We start from the raw sequence: 14,317 nt of genomic DNA on the forward strand, positions 1-14,317 counted from the left end.
AATATAATAATAATAATACATATATGTAGATTATTTGATGGGTAGATGCTGCATATAGTTGCTTTTCCAAGTTCTAAGTTTATTTTTTAAAGTTTATCCTATTACAATTTTATGTTATAGTTTCTTCTATTTTTCTTGTACAGGATATAATGAACAAGCGTAATCCCCGTCTGGTTCCTTACAACCTACTGGATGAAAAGACTAAAAAGACCAACAGAGAGACAGTGTGTGCAGCAGTTCGCACTCTCATTGGATACGGTTACAACATAGAACCACCTGACCAGGAGAGCAGTAAGTTTGCACTGCTATTTAAAAACAGGAAGGCATGTGTTAATCAAAGTGATTGTATGTTACAGAAACTGCAAGCTTTTCATTCAGTAAATTACTGTTTGTGTTACTGTAGGCGGACATGACCCAGCAGCTGGTGATAAGATCAGAGTGTTCAGAGCAGAGAAATCTTATGCTATCACACAGGGGAAGTGGTACTTTGAGTTTGAGGCTGTGACAGTGGGGGAGATGAGAGTGGGCTGGGCCAGACCCAGTGTTCGCGCAGACACTGAACTTGGTGCAGATGAGTTGGCATATGTCTTCAATGGCTTCAAGGTAGGAGCGAGACCTGGTTTACATGTACATGACCCACGTGTTAAGTATTTCAAAGCCTCTGTTATACTAAACTCTAAAATAAGCAATTTTCTTTTTCAGGCCCAGCGTTGGCATGTTGGAAATGAGCCATTTGGTCGTCAGTGGCTCTCTGGTGACGTGGTGGGTTGTATGATTGACCTCCTAGAGATGAACATCATGTTTACACTGAACGGAGAAATGTTGATCAGCGATTCAGGCTCGGACATGGCCTTTAAGGACATCGAGATAGGAGAGGGTATGTACAGTAACAGTTAATAGTTAATAGTACATTAAGGTCTCAGGTAAAGACACTGGATATAAGCACCTGTAGGTCTTTGTTTATGATGCTGATGATCATTTATGTATCAAACATCCCTAGGCTTCATACCTGTGTGCAGTCTGGGTCTGTCCCAGGTCGGCAGGATCAACTTGGGTCAGAACGTCAGCAGCCTTCGTTATTTTACCATCTGTGGCCTGCAAGAGGGATTTGAACCCTTTGCTATCAACATGAAAAGAGACATTACCATGTGGTTTAGCAAGAGCCTTCCCCAGTTCATCAATGCACCTACTGATCACCCACACATGGAGGTACTGTGCATTACTTGTTGCAGTGTTTTGATGATGTTTCCATCATGAATAAGTGAGTATTTTCAAGATCACCACCTGGCCCACTTTCATTCATTCTAGGTGTCCCGTGTTGATGGGACAGTGGAAACTGCCCCTTGTCTCAAAGTGACCCACAAGACATTTGGATCTCAAAACGCCAACACAGATCTGCTATTCTACAGACTCAGCATGCCAGTTGAGTTTCACGAGACCTTCAAAGTCCCAGCAGGCACCACCCTACTTACTCGTACCATGACCATCCCTGAAGATGAGGTGGTAGAAGTCGACCCAGACTCTGACTTTGAAATACTCAAAAAGTCAGCGAGTCGCAAAGAGCAGGAAGAGGAGAAAAAAGAACCCTCTGTGGCTAAAGAGATCCCTGCCATCAAAAATGGAGAAAATGAGAAGGATGCCTCAACTGAGAAAAGCAAGAAGAAAGGGTTCGTATAGATTCTTGTAGAGTGACTTGAGGGGGTGTGTGGAGGAGAAGGCTGGGATACTGTGTTTACATTTTCAGATATGGTGAGTAATTGCTGTTGTTATTTACAGATTCCTTTTCAAGGCTAAGAAGGCTGCATTAATAAGTCCACCACCTGTTGTTCCCGCCATGCCCCGCTTAATGGAAGATGTTGTGCCAGATGACAGGGATGACATCGACATCATCCTCAACACAACTACAGTATGACTATAGATTATATTTATATGGTTATCATATTCATTACCGTATAAAAGCCCATGCACACTTTGCTCATTTGTGCTTACAGTATGTTGTTAACTGTAGATACAGTAATTAACATGTTTTCTCTCTTGTTTTTTATTATTATACCTGTAATGACATAAGTGAGATAACTTGTGTTGGATAATCTTCACCTGAAACTGTACTGGTGTTTATTTCCCCCCATATCCTTTCCTCACCAGTACTTTTATTCTGTGCGAGTGTTTGCGGGGCAGGAGCCCAGTGGCGTGTGGGTGGGCTGGATCACACCTGACTATCACCAGTATGACCCACATTTTGACCTCAGCAAAGTGAGAAATGTAACAGTCACTGTAGGTGATGATAAAGGAAACATTCATGACAGGTTAGTTACTCTTCTCTTGACAGAAAACGAAAAAAAAAATGTGTGTTTTCAATTAAAAATTCATGGTTTTTGATTTTTTTTTCCCTCAGTATAAAACGCAGTAACTGCTACATGGTATGGGGAGGGGAGTTCAGCAGTTCCCAGCAGACCCGAGTCAGTCAAGAGGATTTTGTGATTGGTTGTCTTATTGATTTGGACACAGGACTTATGACTTTCACTGCTAATGGAAAAGAAATCAACACATTTTACCAGGTCAGATAAGCTTTAATCTGTTATTCATACTGTAATTTATAAAATAATTTATTGCAACAAGTTTATGTTCCCTTCTTGCAGGTGGAGCCCAACACAAAACTGTTCCCAGCTGTCTTTGTCCTTCCTTCCAGTCAGAATATGATTCAGTTTGAATTAGGCAAGCTCAAGGTCAGTCACAAAGATTTGTTCCACTCTCTGTCAGTCTGCAGCAATCCCCAAAATAGACACTGCAATGACAAATTAACAACTTTGTTATGTAACTGTCTTCTCTAAAGCATTCATTTGTATTTCTTTACTTACTTCACCAGAACATTATGCCTATCTCAGCCGCCATGTTCCGGAGTGAACGCAAGAACCCCGTCCCCCAGTGCCCTCCTAGACTGGACGTCCAGATGTTAACCCCAGTCATCTGGAGCCGCATGCCGAATAACTTCCTAGCTCCAGAGACAGGACGTCTTAATGAGAGACTGGGCTGGATGGTGCAGTGTCAGGAGCCACTTGCCATGATGGCCCTCCACATCCCGGAGGAGAACAGGTCAGAGTTGCATCACTCTGAATTTATCTGTTGCTCTGCAAGGAGTTATAAAAATGTGTTGCTTTATTTTTATTCGGTAAATTTATCCTTTGTTTACTCTAGGTGTATTGACATCCTGGAGCTGTCTGAACGTATGGACTTGCTGAAGTTCCACTATCATACTCTGAAGCTGTATGGATTAGTGTGTGCTTTGGGAAACAACCGCGTGGCACATGCTCTGTGCAGCCACGTGGACGAGTCCCAGCTCTTCTACGCCATAGAGAACACTTACCTACCTGGACCAATGAGGAGCGGCTTCTACGACCTGCTCATCAGCATGCACCTGGAGTCCGCCAAGAGGAACCGTCTGGGAACCAACAAAGAATTCATAGTTCCAATGACAGATGAAACACGCAGTATCACTTTGTACACTGACAAATCTCATGCTTTACCTGGGGTTGGCCTCACCACATGTCTGCGTCCCAAACTTCATTTCTCCTCCATTGGGTTTGTTGGAACTGATCCAGACATCTACACACTGAGTCCAGTCATTCCCTTACAGGTGAGGTTGAACAGGTTAGACATGTTAGGGAACTCTTGAGTCAGTAATAATCATAAGTTGGCTTGTATTTCCAGGTGCTAAAAACCAAGGCCCTGAACATGCTGACTGAGGCTGTGCAAGACGGAGGTCAAGCCATGAGAGATCCTGTAGGAGGAAGTGTCGAGTTTCATTTTGTCCCAATCCTGAAGCTTATCAGTACCCTCCTCATCATGGGTGTGTTTGATGATGAAGATGTCACACACATCCTGAAGATGCTCGAGCCCACAGTCTTCAGTGGCAAGAAAGCAGATGAGCCCGCTGAGGAGAATGCCAATTTGAAGGAAGAGAAGGAACAAACAGCATCCCCAAAAGTAGGAGCGGTGAAGGAAGCAGAGCAGGAAGCCATGGGGGAAGAAGAAGAAGAGGAATATGAGGATGATGGATTGGGTGAAGAGGAGGAGGAAGAAGTGGAGGAAGAGGAAGAATTAGAGACAGAATCCACTATGGCACATGAAGAAACGGTGAAGGAAACAGAGCAAGTAAATGGCGAGAAAGGAGCTGAGGAAACAGAGAAAGAGATTAAAGAAGAGAGTAAAGAAGACAATCTAGAGCAAGGACTTTTCCAGATGAAGCTACCAGAGTCTGTCAAATTGCAGGTATGACTGGTCTTTTTAGAATATGCAAAAAAGCTCCTCCTTCCACTTATACTGTTAGGATAGTATAAGTGATTCACTTTACTTTTGTCTTTTAGATGTGTGTTCTACTGCAGTATTTCTGTGACTGTGAGCTACGTCACAGAGTGGAGGCCATCACTGCCTTTTCAGACCAGTTTGTCAGCCAGATACAGTCCAACCAGAGGCAGCGCTACAATGAACTTATGCTGGCCTTCACCATGAGTGCAGCTGAGACTGCCCGCAAGACCCGTGAATTTCGCTCCCCACCACAGGAGCAGGTACAAGCCACAGAAATGCACATGAAGAGAGTTCATTTGTTAATTGTTTCATTTTATTAATTTTATTTAATTTAATCATTTAGTTAAAGAATTTAATCATTTAGTTAAGTTTTTCTGTACTAAAAACACGGTTTGAAAAAGCTATTGTTAAGTATCCCTACATTTTAAATTAAATTAATAGTGCCAAATCACGATACATATGTTACATATAGAGTAGGTCTAGACCGCACTCTATGAATTCCACCAGCTTGGCTGTGTGGTCATTAAACAATCTTGATCTTGAATAAGTTATTTAGGATTTACAGACCCAACAAGTCCTCCATGAGCAACTGCAAGTTGGAATATATAGTTATCCAGCAATATTGTGCACAGTGGTAAGGAGAAACCACATTCCTTTTATCCAGCCAGGAATGTCAAACAGTCCAGGCTCTACGTTGGACGGCCATCTGTCTTGCTCTTCTGCACTACTGTCTCCATTCATTAGTGTATTTTAATTTATTTTGGTATAGAACTGGGAAAATACGTAGATGACATAATATCAAATGAGAGCTTTTCAGTGCAGCTGGTTTAAAAAAAGAAACTGAAAAGAGAACTTATACAGGAAACATTCATAGGGGAGGAAGTATGTCTCACCACTATTTCATACTAAAGAAACTCCTCTAAGAACATTTTACTTACTCGTTAACCATCTGTGACTTTTGAAATTGGAATGAGCCTACTTGCTTGTAACTTTGCTGTTGTATAGGTCAACATGCTCATGAACTTCAAGAACTGTGCTGAAGATGAAGAATGCCCTGTTCCTGATGAGGTCCGCGATTCTCTGCTCCTCTTCCACAATGCTCTGCTGGCTCACTGTGGTCAGTCTTCATCTACTGTGTCAAGTCTACGACATCAGCATTTAAAATTACCACTTCATATTGGCAGGTTTAAATAGAAGTGACAGTATCTAATTTGAAAACTTCACTCTCAGGTGTTCATATTGAAGAAGAAGAACAAGAGGAAGAAGTGGACAATTCTCTTCGTGGACGATTGGTCCGTTTGTTGGAAAAGGTGAAAACAATCCGTGAGAAGAAGGTAGAGGTGGAGCAGGAGCCACAGGAAGATAAAAAGCCAAGTGAGCCTCTCATGTTTCACATGTCACATGTAACTGCAATAAGACTGATTTTTTTCTTTTTTTTGATTTATTTTCTTCCCCTTAGTTAAGTGATCAAAGACAAAGAATATCAGTAGCTTAGCTAATGGAGTTTTTGCCGAAAGAACTTTTCTACAGTCACTTTATTACACTGCACAATATCTTTTGTATTATTGTTTAACTCTTTGTACTCTGTTTACCAGGCACATTGCAGGAGCTGATTTCTCATACTATGATCCATTGGGCCCAAGAGTCATTTATCCAGAATCCTGAGCTAGTGCGTATGATGTTCAGCCTCCTTCATAGACAGTATGATGGGCTGGGTGAGCTCATGCGTGCCCTTCCCAAGGCCTACACCATCAATGCAGTGTCAATTCACGACACCATGGACCTGCTGGAGTGCTTGGGCCAGATCCGCTCACTGCTTATTGTCCAGATGGGTCCAGAAGAGGAGAGGCTTATGATTCAAAGCATCGGGTTAATAGACGATTTTTTTCTGAATATCTTGCCTTGCAGGGAATTGATAATTACATCTGACAGAAACTGTACATCAACTTAACTTTTGTCTTCCTTAGGAACATCATGAGTAACAAAGTTTTTTATCAGCACCCCAACTTGATGCGAGCTCTGGGCATGCATGAAACTGTTATGGAGGTCATGGTTAATGTACTGGGTGGTGGGGACTCAAAGGTATGTGTTTTATTCCACTCAACTGCATTGTAAGTATGCTCAATATAGAGATTTTTGAAATGGACAGTTATAGACAATAAAATCATCGTTATGCTACTGAGTTTTACATTTGTAACCTGTTATCTTCAAACAGGAGATCAGATTCCCTCGAGTGGTGACAAACTGCTGCCGTTTTCTCTGCTATTTCTGTCGCATCAGTCGTCAAAATCAGCGCTCTATGTTTGACCACCTCAGTTACCTTCTCCAAAATAGTGGCATCGGCCTTGGTGATTGTCTTTGTTGAGTTTCAGCATTATTCCTGATGACTTATTCTTGATGTGTGAACTGTGATAAAGCTGGACATTATATGCCGCTCTTTAGGAATGCGGGGCTCCACCCCCTTGGATGTGGCTGCAGCCTCCTGTATTGACAACAATGAGCTGGCGTTGGCTCTCCAAGAGCAGGACCTAGAAATGGTAAAATGCAAAATGCAAATGTAAAAACAGGTACCAAGCAAAAATTGTGCAACGTTTTTCATCACTTGAGTACACTGTTATCTTTCCAGGTGGTGAAATATTTAGCTGGGTGTGGACTTCAGAGCTGTCCAATGCTACTGTCTAAAGGCTACCCTGACATTGGCTGGAATCCGTGTGGTGGAGAGAAATACCTTGACTTTCTTCGTTTTGCTGTGTTTGTCAATGGTCGGATTTGCTACATGATGCAATATTTAATTCTAATGCCCATATTGTTTCTGCTTTCTCGTTTATTAACAATTAATACATTTTTGTTTTTTTTCCCCTTCTGTAGGAGAGAGCGTGGAAGAGAATGCCAACGTGGTGGTACGTCTCCTCATCCGCAGACCTGAGTGCTTTGGGCCAGCCTTGAGAGGTGAAGGTGGTAATGGTCTGCTGGCTGCAATAGAGGAAGCAATCAAAATATCAGAGGATCCTGCAAGGGATGGCCCTAGTGTTAAGAAAGACAGACGCTTTCCCATGTAAGAGCTTTTAGCTTTACTTTGAAGGGCTTCTGCATTATCTCCTCCAGTTTTGCTGTAGCAGAACTATTAAGAGTCATTATCTTTTTTTTCTGATAGGTTTGGAGGAGAGGAGCAGCATGAGGAAAACAGAGTGCACCTTGGAAATGCCGTCATGTCCTTCTATTCTGCCCTTATTGACTTGCTGGGGCGCTGTGCTCCTGAGATGCACGTAAGCTGTTTAGACACTACCATTAGCTAAGACTTATTAAACAGGTTGAGATAGAAAGAATAGGAAATCTTGTTGAAAATGTCTTAATAGAAAAATTTAACTTTTGTCTCTCCAGTTGATCCAGGCTGGTAAGGGTGAGGCTCTGAGAATCAGGGCAATCCTGAGGTCTCTGGTCCCCATTGAGGATCTGGTGGGAGTCATCAGCCTGCCTGTTCAGATTCCTTCGTTTGGAAAAGGTAAACTCTTGGGGAAACATATTGATTTCTTCAGTCCATTTTTTTTAATATTTGTTAATGATTTTAAAAAAATCTTCCCTTAGACAACAGCATCATTGAACCAAAGATGTCAGCTAGTTTTGTGCCAGATCACAAGGCTCCCATGGTTCTGTTCCTGGACAGAGTGTATGGTATTGACAACCAGGATTTCCTGCTCCATGTGCTGGAGGTGGGCTTTCTGCCTGACATGAGGGCTGCTGCCTCTCTGGACACGGTGAGCCTCAAGCAATTTACAAACATGGTCATCGGGGAGAAGTGCAGAGCAGGATTATAACCATATTGTTCAGCTTAATTCATTGCTGATTTCTGTCCAATAGGTTGCTTTCAGCACCACAGAGATGGCCCTTGCTCTGAACCGCTACCTGTGTTCTGCTGTGTTGCCACTCATCACCAAGTGTGCTCCGCTCTTTGCTGGCAGTGACCACCGAGCCATAATGATTGACTCAATGTTGCACACAATTTACCGGCTGTCTCGAGGACGAGCCTTCACAAAGGCCCAAAGAGACATCATCGAAGAGTGCCTCATGGCTTTGTGCAAGTAAGTTTAACCTCATGGAAAACTATTTTAATTCAATATTGCCAGATCCATAGTTTAAGTTATATTTGTTCATCTTTCTTTCAGACATCTTCGACCATCCATGCTTCAGCACCTGCTAAGAAGGCTGGTGTTTGACGTGCCCATTCTCAATGAGTACGCAAAAATGCCACTGAAGGTATGAGGACCTATAAACATTTTAAACTTATTAAAAGATATGCTTCTGGTATTATTCATTTTTGCTTTGGTGTATTTTGCATCCTGCAGCTTTTGACCAATCACTATGAGCGTTGTTGGAAATATTATTGCCTCCCTAATGGATGGGCCAACTTTGGAGTCGCATCAGAAGAGGAGCTGCACCTGACCCGCAAACTGTTTTGGGGGATTTTTGAATCTCTAGCACACAAGGTGGAGCCCCTGCAATATCATATATATATAATTTTTTTTTTTTTTTTTTTTTGTATATTCGATGCTGTATTGGCATATTGTAATATCTTGTGATTGTGATTCCAGAAATTTGATGCTGAGATTTTCAAAATTTCAATGCCATGCATCTGTGCCATTGCTGGAGCCATTCCTCCCGACTATGTGGATGCCAGCTACTCCTCCAAAACAGAGAAAAAGGCATCTGTAGATGCGGAGGGAAACTTTGACCCTAAACCAGTAGAGACCACAAAGTGAGAGGAATTATGTCATTATGTCTTTGAAGATATAAAGTATCTCTCTGTAAAATAATTCAAGCTAAATGCACTGATTCTTCCTCAAACCACAGCACTATCATCCCCGAGAGACTGGATCCCTTTATCAACAAATATGCTGAATATACACACGATAAATGGGCCTTTGAAAAGGTAGAACTTTTATTTTCACTTACTGTAATCAGTCACAATATTCCAATACTATTCCACAGCTAATTCAGAAGCAACATGTTGGGTTAGTATTATCAGAACAGCTGTACATTATGTGCTTGAAGTAAGAAGGAGGCCAGTATATTTTAAACACAAATGACAGCTGTAACCCATATTATTTACATATCTATCTTTCAGATCCAGAATAACTGGTCATATGGTGAAGTATTGGATGAAAATGCAAAAACTCACCCCATGCTCAGACCCTACAAAACCTTCTCAGAGAAGGTAAGTTCACGGTCATGTCATGTGCATTAAGTCTTCCTTTGCTTGTACTTCGTCTGTCCCCACTTCTGATCACACTGACTTTTCTCCTGGCAGGACAAAGAGATCTACCGTTGGCCAATCAAAGAGTCAATCAAAGCTATGCTTGCATGGGAGTGGAACCTTGATAAAGCTAGAGAGGAAGAAGAGTCAGAGAAAAAGAAGGCAGTATCACGGAAAATCTCACAGACTGCTCAGGTATAAAGCAGTAGTATGAAAGTCCTTACAGTTTACTTAATAAAGTCATTTATTGTACAGTTTATAATGACAACTCTTTCTTTTCTAGGCAACATATGACCCAAGTCATGGGTACAGTCCACAGCCCATTGAGATCTCACACATGGGTCTTTCAAGAGACCTGCAGGTAAATGTTTAAACCTTCTGTGCTGTGATTTTAGCATCTGATCAATATTAATGGTTTATATCTGTCCATAGTCTATGGCTGAGCAACTGGCAGAAAATTACCATAACACCTGGGGACGGAAGAAAAAGTTGGAGCTGCAGTCCAAAGGTAAGATATCTTTTTTGGGAGGAGGGAACCTAGATATATGGAAAATGAGAGATTTGGCTGTTGTCCTTTTTCTTCAAGAGTTTTCGATTGTGCCCCTGTTTGTGTAGGAGGTGGAACACATCCTCTGCTGGTGCCCTATGATACTCTGACAGCAAAAGAAAAGGCACGAGATAGAGAGAAGGCTTATGAGCTGCTCAAGTTCCTGCAGCTTAATGGATATGCTGTCACAAGGTAATAATGCAAACAACTTATATAAAACAGTTAGCAGGGAATTATATGTGTTTCATACAGTCAGCAGTGATTGAAAATATTAAAAAATATATTGTTTATAAAGTGATTTGCCTTTCACTAAAAATACTGACAGAACAATAAGTAAAAACAGAAACATAGAAAGAAATGTATTTTTGTTTTGTTTTAGGTAATACTTTATGTCTATTATCATAGATTCTTTAACTATAAGGGAACCAGTATTGATCTTGGGGGAAATATTTCACTTTTATTTAAGCACATAGTAGAAAGTGTTAAACTCTTTTTCACTATAGGGGTCTGAAAGATATGGAGGGTGACATTTCATCCATCGAGAAGAGATTTGCTTATGGTTTTCTGCAGAAGCTGTTGAAATGGATGGAAATTGCCCAGGAGTTCATCGCTCATCTTGGTACTTTTGGGGCAAGAATGTCAAACATATACTGTAACATCTGATAGAATTTTATTGGTGTAACTCAGTGTTACTGGGATACTATCATATTTTTTGCAATGTGTTTCACAGAGGCTGTGGTGAGCAGTGGACGAGTGGAAAAGTCTCCTCATGAGCAGGAAATCAAATTCTTTGCCAAGGTGAGACTATTGTGTAAAGCTGGAGTTGTCACGGTTTTGAAGACCAAACTTCTCGCCATCACTGCTGTATGAAAACTCTCTCTTTGAAAACCCTCTCTCTCAGATCTTGATGCCTCTAATCAACCAATATTTCAAAAACCACTGCCTCTACTTCTTGTCGACACCTGCAAAAGTTCTGGGTAGTGGTGGACATTCTTCCAATAAGGAGAAGGAGATGATTGCAAGGTAATCTCTCTTTTATATAAATATATACTGTATACTGTATATATGTATAACCCTCACATGCTGTGTTACGTATTCTTTTCATATATTACTTATATTACCCCTTTTATCAGTTTTTCCTTTTTCTTGCACTTTCCTTTCCTTCCCTTTCCTTTGCTTCTCATCATAGTATCTTCTGTAAAATGTCCGCTCTGGTGAGGCACAGAGTCTCTCTCTTTGGTAAGATGTCAGTTTCTCAACGTCAATTTTCTAAATCTTTTCACTCTTTTCTGTTTCTCATACACATGTATGTGGTTGCAATGTATTTTTCCTATCACTCAGATGAGAGCAAGTGCAGTTGCTCTTGATTTGTATATGTATACAGAATGTGGTGATCTGAATTATATGAAAGCCCTCATATCAGCAGAACCGTATTTGTATGTGCAGGAACGGACGCTTCAGCAATTGTGAACTGTCTTCACATTCTGGCACGGTCATTGGATGCAAGGTTTTTTTTTGTTTTTTTAACTCTCACAAGATGCATATTGCTGTTAAGATTAATATGATTTTGTTTTTCCTTTATAATCTTTCTTATTTGCTTCATTAGGACAGTAATGAAGTCGGGGCCTGAGATTGTGAAAGCAGGGCTGCGGTCGTTCTTTGAGAGTGCTGCTGATGATATCGAGAAGATGGTAGAGAACCTCAAACTGGGCAAAGTATCCAAAGGCAATCAGGTAATGGAAGTACACAATATTTTAAATGCACTTGCACATATTGCTATCCCTGACTGTTGCAAATGATCTGTTGAATCTTAAATATCCTAAGACCATGATCATGTGCTGCTTCTCTCCTTTAAAGCAAGTGAAAGGCGTGTCCCAGAATATTAACTACACAACCATTGCCCTGCTCCCAGTGCTTACCTCCCTGTTTGATCACGTTGCTCAGCACCAGTTTGGAGATGACGTAATGTGTGAGTGCCTTCACATTAGTACTATTTGTTATTTTACATGGTGTTTATTTATTCGTGTTTCCTGACACTGCTGTACCTGTCTCTGTTGCTTGCATACAGTGGATGATCTACAGATGTCATGCTATCGAATCATGTGTAGTATCTACTCTCTCGGGACTGTCAAGAATCCACATGTTGAAAGGTAACTTCATATCTGCATGCATTAATATCTGGGAATTATTTTCGAGTATTTGGGGGAAAAAATGTACACTTGTGTTTTGCATTTACAGGCAGAGGCCAGCTCTCGGGGAGTGTTTAGCTCACCTTGCAGCGGCTATGCCGGTGGCCTACTTGGAGCCCCATCTAAATGAATTCAACGCATTCTCTGTTTACACCACAAAGACCCCCCGGGAGAGAGCCAGTGAGTGCATAAAGATTTCCTCAGTTGTGTTTTCTGTCTGACAAAGTCTTGTTTCTGAATTTAATTCCTTTCACTTCCTTTTTTTTGAATGCCAAAGTCTTGGGCCTTCCTAATGAGGTCCAGGAATTGTGTCCAGACATTCCAGAGCTGGATGCTCTGCTAAAGGAGATTGGGGACTTGGCAGAGTCAGGGGCTCGTTATACTGAGATGCCTCATGTGATTGAAATCACTCTGCCCATGCTTTGTAACTACCTACCTCGCTGGTGGGAGAGAGGACTGGAGAACTTCCCTGAGATGGAGAGTCGGATCTGCACTGATGTCACATCAGAACACCTTAATCAGCTGCTGGGCAGCATTATGAAAATTGTTGTGAACAACTTGGGTATCGACGAAGCCTCTTGGATGAAGAGGTTGGCTGGTGAGCTTTTAAACTCTCTTCATGTGTCACAGTGTACACTGAGTGAGTTTTTGTACAAGAGAGGTGAAATCCTTTGTTTTTGCTCAGTGTTTTCACAGCCAATTGTCAGCAGGGCGAAGCCAGAAATGCTCAAGTCCCACTTCATCCCAACAATGGAGAAGCTGAAGAAACGCACTTCAAAGGTGGTGGCTGAAGAGGACCATTTGCGGATGGAGGGGAAATCAGAGGGGGATGAGGAAGACGGCACCATACGTGATGAGTTTGCCGTCCTCTGCAGAGATTTGTATGCCCTCTACCCTCTACTTATTCGCTACGTTGATAACAACAGGTACAATTAAATTACAAACAACAACATATTGCACATTTTGAACTGTGAATCCTGCCTGGTATTGACAGGATTGAAACATAATACAGTTATCTTTCGATATCGTACATTAGTCAAGCTTGTTGTGACTTTGGGGAACTATAAAATATTTTTCCACTACAGGGCAAGATGGCTGACATGCCCAGACCCAGATGCAGAAGAGCTCTTCCGAATGGTTGGAGAGGTCTTTATTTTCTGGTCCAAATCTCATGTGAGTACGTTCATTTGGCCTTTGAATGCAGCCATTTTTTAGCAGACATCCTTTACTGTAAAGTTTCCTTTTTTCTCTCTATTGTAGAACTTCAAACGAGAGGAACAAAACTTTGTGGTGATGAATGAGATCAATAACATGTCATTCCTCACCGCTGACAGCAAGAGCAAAATGAGCAAGGTGAGTAAATGAAATGCAGAACCAGTGCTGCAGTGAGGATGGTATAGTGTCAGATCTCAAATCAGGCTTATTGTGTAACAACTGTATGTTTTTAATTTTTTTGCACCCTCATCTTTCTTTTTTCTTTTTTTTTAATTATTATTATTATCATGATTTCAAGATTTTTGTTACTTTACCAATATATATATATATATATATACATACAGTTATATATATATATACATACAGCTATATATATGTATATATATAGATATATCACAGACTTTAATCCAACAAAGCAATCTAAAACAGAAAGTGCACATTTACCAGGTACAGTATTTCAGTGCCCAAGTTTCTGGTTGTTTCTGATTTTGTATCTAATTGTTCTATTTTTTTCAACATCTTTGTTTATTGGGTTTGGTTAAACAGAGGAAAGCCTTCTGTAACTTTTGAAGGTTTTTATTCGCAATTTTTCGAACGATAGCAGTTGTGTTAACAATATTCTCTCTCTGGCTGTCCCTTGTCCTCTTCTTTTGGGTTGCGGCTGGGTTTCCAGGGCGGGGAGTCAGAGGTTAGACTTTGTTCCTGCACGACCGCTGTGCTGACCGCATGGCACCTCACTTTGGGGGAGCTTTTCATCAACCTCTCCAGCACACTGGCACATCTGATCCTCTTACACTCTAAAACACTTCC

At 41.2% G+C, this 14,317-nt stretch overlaps 1 protein-coding gene across 3 annotated transcripts in view; it reads left to right on the forward strand.

Annotated features, from left to right (window-relative positions):
- LOC310956590 (ryanodine receptor 1-like) overlaps positions 1-14,317 on the forward strand; it is a 46,908-nt gene that overhangs the window by 10,919 nt on the left and 21,672 nt on the right. For 2 of the 3 annotated variants that reach the window (XM_083926878.1, XM_083926879.1), the window contains exons 26-73: positions 144-291; positions 404-603; positions 703-877; positions 1,001-1,209; positions 1,309-1,667; positions 1,777-1,906; positions 2,146-2,306; positions 2,396-2,558; positions 2,640-2,726; positions 2,867-3,093; positions 3,196-3,634; positions 3,709-4,269; positions 4,365-4,565; positions 5,311-5,422; positions 5,536-5,679; positions 5,901-6,174; positions 6,273-6,387; positions 6,521-6,653; positions 6,748-6,842; positions 6,932-7,067; positions 7,174-7,360; positions 7,460-7,571; positions 7,687-7,807; positions 7,891-8,060; positions 8,164-8,384; positions 8,469-8,559; positions 8,649-8,789; positions 8,895-9,058; positions 9,154-9,232; positions 9,428-9,517; positions 9,611-9,751; positions 9,840-9,917; positions 9,989-10,064; positions 10,172-10,295; positions 10,607-10,722; positions 10,834-10,901; positions 11,005-11,126; positions 11,293-11,342; positions 11,550-11,610; positions 11,710-11,836; positions 11,961-12,072; positions 12,172-12,253; positions 12,342-12,472; positions 12,570-12,890; positions 12,978-13,218; positions 13,378-13,465; positions 13,553-13,645; positions 14,181-14,195. In XM_083926878.1, coding sequence (XP_083783004.1) covers positions 144-291; positions 404-603; positions 703-877; positions 1,001-1,209; positions 1,309-1,667; positions 1,777-1,906; positions 2,146-2,306; positions 2,396-2,558; positions 2,640-2,726; positions 2,867-3,093; positions 3,196-3,634; positions 3,709-4,269; positions 4,365-4,565; positions 5,311-5,422; positions 5,536-5,679; positions 5,901-6,174; positions 6,273-6,387; positions 6,521-6,653; positions 6,748-6,842; positions 6,932-7,067; positions 7,174-7,360; positions 7,460-7,571; positions 7,687-7,807; positions 7,891-8,060; positions 8,164-8,384; positions 8,469-8,559; positions 8,649-8,789; positions 8,895-9,058; positions 9,154-9,232; positions 9,428-9,517; positions 9,611-9,751; positions 9,840-9,917; positions 9,989-10,064; positions 10,172-10,295; positions 10,607-10,722; positions 10,834-10,901; positions 11,005-11,126; positions 11,293-11,342; positions 11,550-11,610; positions 11,710-11,836; positions 11,961-12,072; positions 12,172-12,253; positions 12,342-12,472; positions 12,570-12,890; positions 12,978-13,218; positions 13,378-13,465; positions 13,553-13,645; positions 14,181-14,195 — 7,491 coding nt within the window. The remainder of the gene's footprint in view (positions 1-143; positions 292-403; positions 604-702; positions 878-1,000; positions 1,210-1,308; positions 1,668-1,776; positions 1,907-2,145; positions 2,307-2,395; positions 2,559-2,639; positions 2,727-2,866; positions 3,094-3,195; positions 3,635-3,708; positions 4,270-4,364; positions 4,566-5,310; positions 5,423-5,535; positions 5,680-5,900; positions 6,175-6,272; positions 6,388-6,520; positions 6,654-6,747; positions 6,843-6,931; positions 7,068-7,173; positions 7,361-7,459; positions 7,572-7,686; positions 7,808-7,890; positions 8,061-8,163; positions 8,385-8,468; positions 8,560-8,648; positions 8,790-8,894; positions 9,059-9,153; positions 9,233-9,427; positions 9,518-9,610; positions 9,752-9,839; positions 9,918-9,988; positions 10,065-10,171; positions 10,296-10,606; positions 10,723-10,833; positions 10,902-11,004; positions 11,127-11,292; positions 11,343-11,549; positions 11,611-11,709; positions 11,837-11,960; positions 12,073-12,171; positions 12,254-12,341; positions 12,473-12,569; positions 12,891-12,977; positions 13,219-13,377; positions 13,466-13,552; positions 13,646-14,180; positions 14,196-14,317) is intronic. The other variant, XM_083926877.1, reaches the window with a different exon arrangement.

Source organism: Echiichthys vipera, assembly GCF_963691815.1.
Source record: "Echiichthys vipera genome assembly, chromosome: 14".
Lineage (NCBI taxonomy): Eukaryota > Metazoa > Chordata > Actinopteri > Perciformes > Trachinidae > Echiichthys > Echiichthys vipera.